The sequence below is a fragment of the Dendroctonus ponderosae genome, unplaced genomic scaffold (assembly GCF_020466585.1).
Source record: "Dendroctonus ponderosae isolate FM_Combo_2020 unplaced genomic scaffold, Dpon_F_20191213v2 Dpon_F_20191213_3, whole genome shotgun sequence".
NCBI lineage: Eukaryota > Metazoa > Arthropoda > Insecta > Coleoptera > Curculionidae > Dendroctonus > Dendroctonus ponderosae.
The window spans coordinates 13,286,345-13,287,481 of record NW_026018508.1 but is presented as its reverse complement, the minus strand read 5'-3'; the positions used below and the strand labels follow the sequence as shown (position 1 = coordinate 13,287,481).

The 1,137-nt window shown below is 38.7% G+C and overlaps 1 protein-coding gene across 1 annotated transcript in view; it reads left to right on the top strand.

The window, feature by feature from the left end:
- LOC109537524 (kinesin-like protein KIF18A) overlaps positions 1 to 1,137 on the top strand; it is a 5,527-nt gene continuing 4,390 nt past the window's right edge. Inside the window, exons 1-3 of the mRNA XM_019904300.2 lie at positions 1 to 334; positions 390 to 673; positions 789 to 971. Of these exons, the coding sequence (XP_019759859.2) occupies positions 108 to 334; positions 390 to 673; positions 789 to 971 (694 nt within the window). The 5' untranslated portion in view covers positions 1 to 107. The remainder of the gene's footprint in view (positions 335 to 389; positions 674 to 788; positions 972 to 1,137) is intronic.

Here is a 1,137-nt window from a genome sequence, read left to right as displayed (position 1 = left end):
GGTTTTGCTTTGAAATTTGTGATAGCAAAAACAGGAATTTTTACAACTTTTTATGAGAAAACCGTCTGTATAGGAGGAATGTTATTCTAGATGCCATTATTGGTTTCATGTTAGTGTTCAAGCTGCCGAAAGTTTCAACAATGGTGAGAAGCAAGAACATTCCCAACACACCCCGGCAAGGAGGTTCGGTGAATCGAAGACTTTCGGGCAAAGTGGTAAAGATTTTGTCGCGTCCTGTCTCTGGAACGCCATCGAGTGTATCAGCTGGATGTAATATTAAAGTTGTAGTTAGAGTACGCCCGCCAAATGCTAAGGAACAAGAGAGTAATCAACGGTAAAGAATGCAAGTTTTAACACGTGTAAACATTGCACATTTTCGCAATTTTCAGCCATATCATCAGATTTATGGACGATAAATCCTTGATATTTGATCCCAAAGAAGATGAGGTTCCCTTTTTCTACCACGGGGTTCCACAAAAGACCAGGGATCTTCTTAAAAAGGAAAAAAAGGATATTGCCCTTGCGTATGACAGAGTCTTTGATTTCGCATCCACTAATGTGGAAGTTTTTGATAGCAGCACAAAGAGCCTCATTCAAGTCCTGATGGATGGGTGCAATTGTTCCGTATTCGCTTATGGTGCCACTGGAGCTGGCAAAACATTCACTATGATTGGTAAGCTCAGTTATTCAAGAATACAGTATAGAGGAAAGAAAAAAGTGAAAATAGTTTACTCTGAACTGCTGCATTTGATTTATGCAAGGGTGACTATAGCCATCTAAATTTACAGGTAACCCAGAAAGCCCAGGAATCACCTATTTGACTATGGAAGAGCTTTTTATCCATAAAGAGAAACTTAGTGTGGAGCGAGAGTTTGAGTTGATGGTCACCTACATCGAAGTCTACAATGAGTTGGTTAAAGATCTACTAAATCCCGGATCTATTCTTAATTTACGAGAAGACTCTAAATATGGTAATATGAAAAACTTACTCGCTTGCTTACTTTCATAAATTCATCAAAAAATGCAAGAGCAGGCAAATATCCAGATCTTTCTGGCATGTAGAAACAAATTGTTTAAATAACGCCACAAAAGTGGGCGTTGAACGAGCCGCTCACTTCTATAAATTCCTCAAAAAAT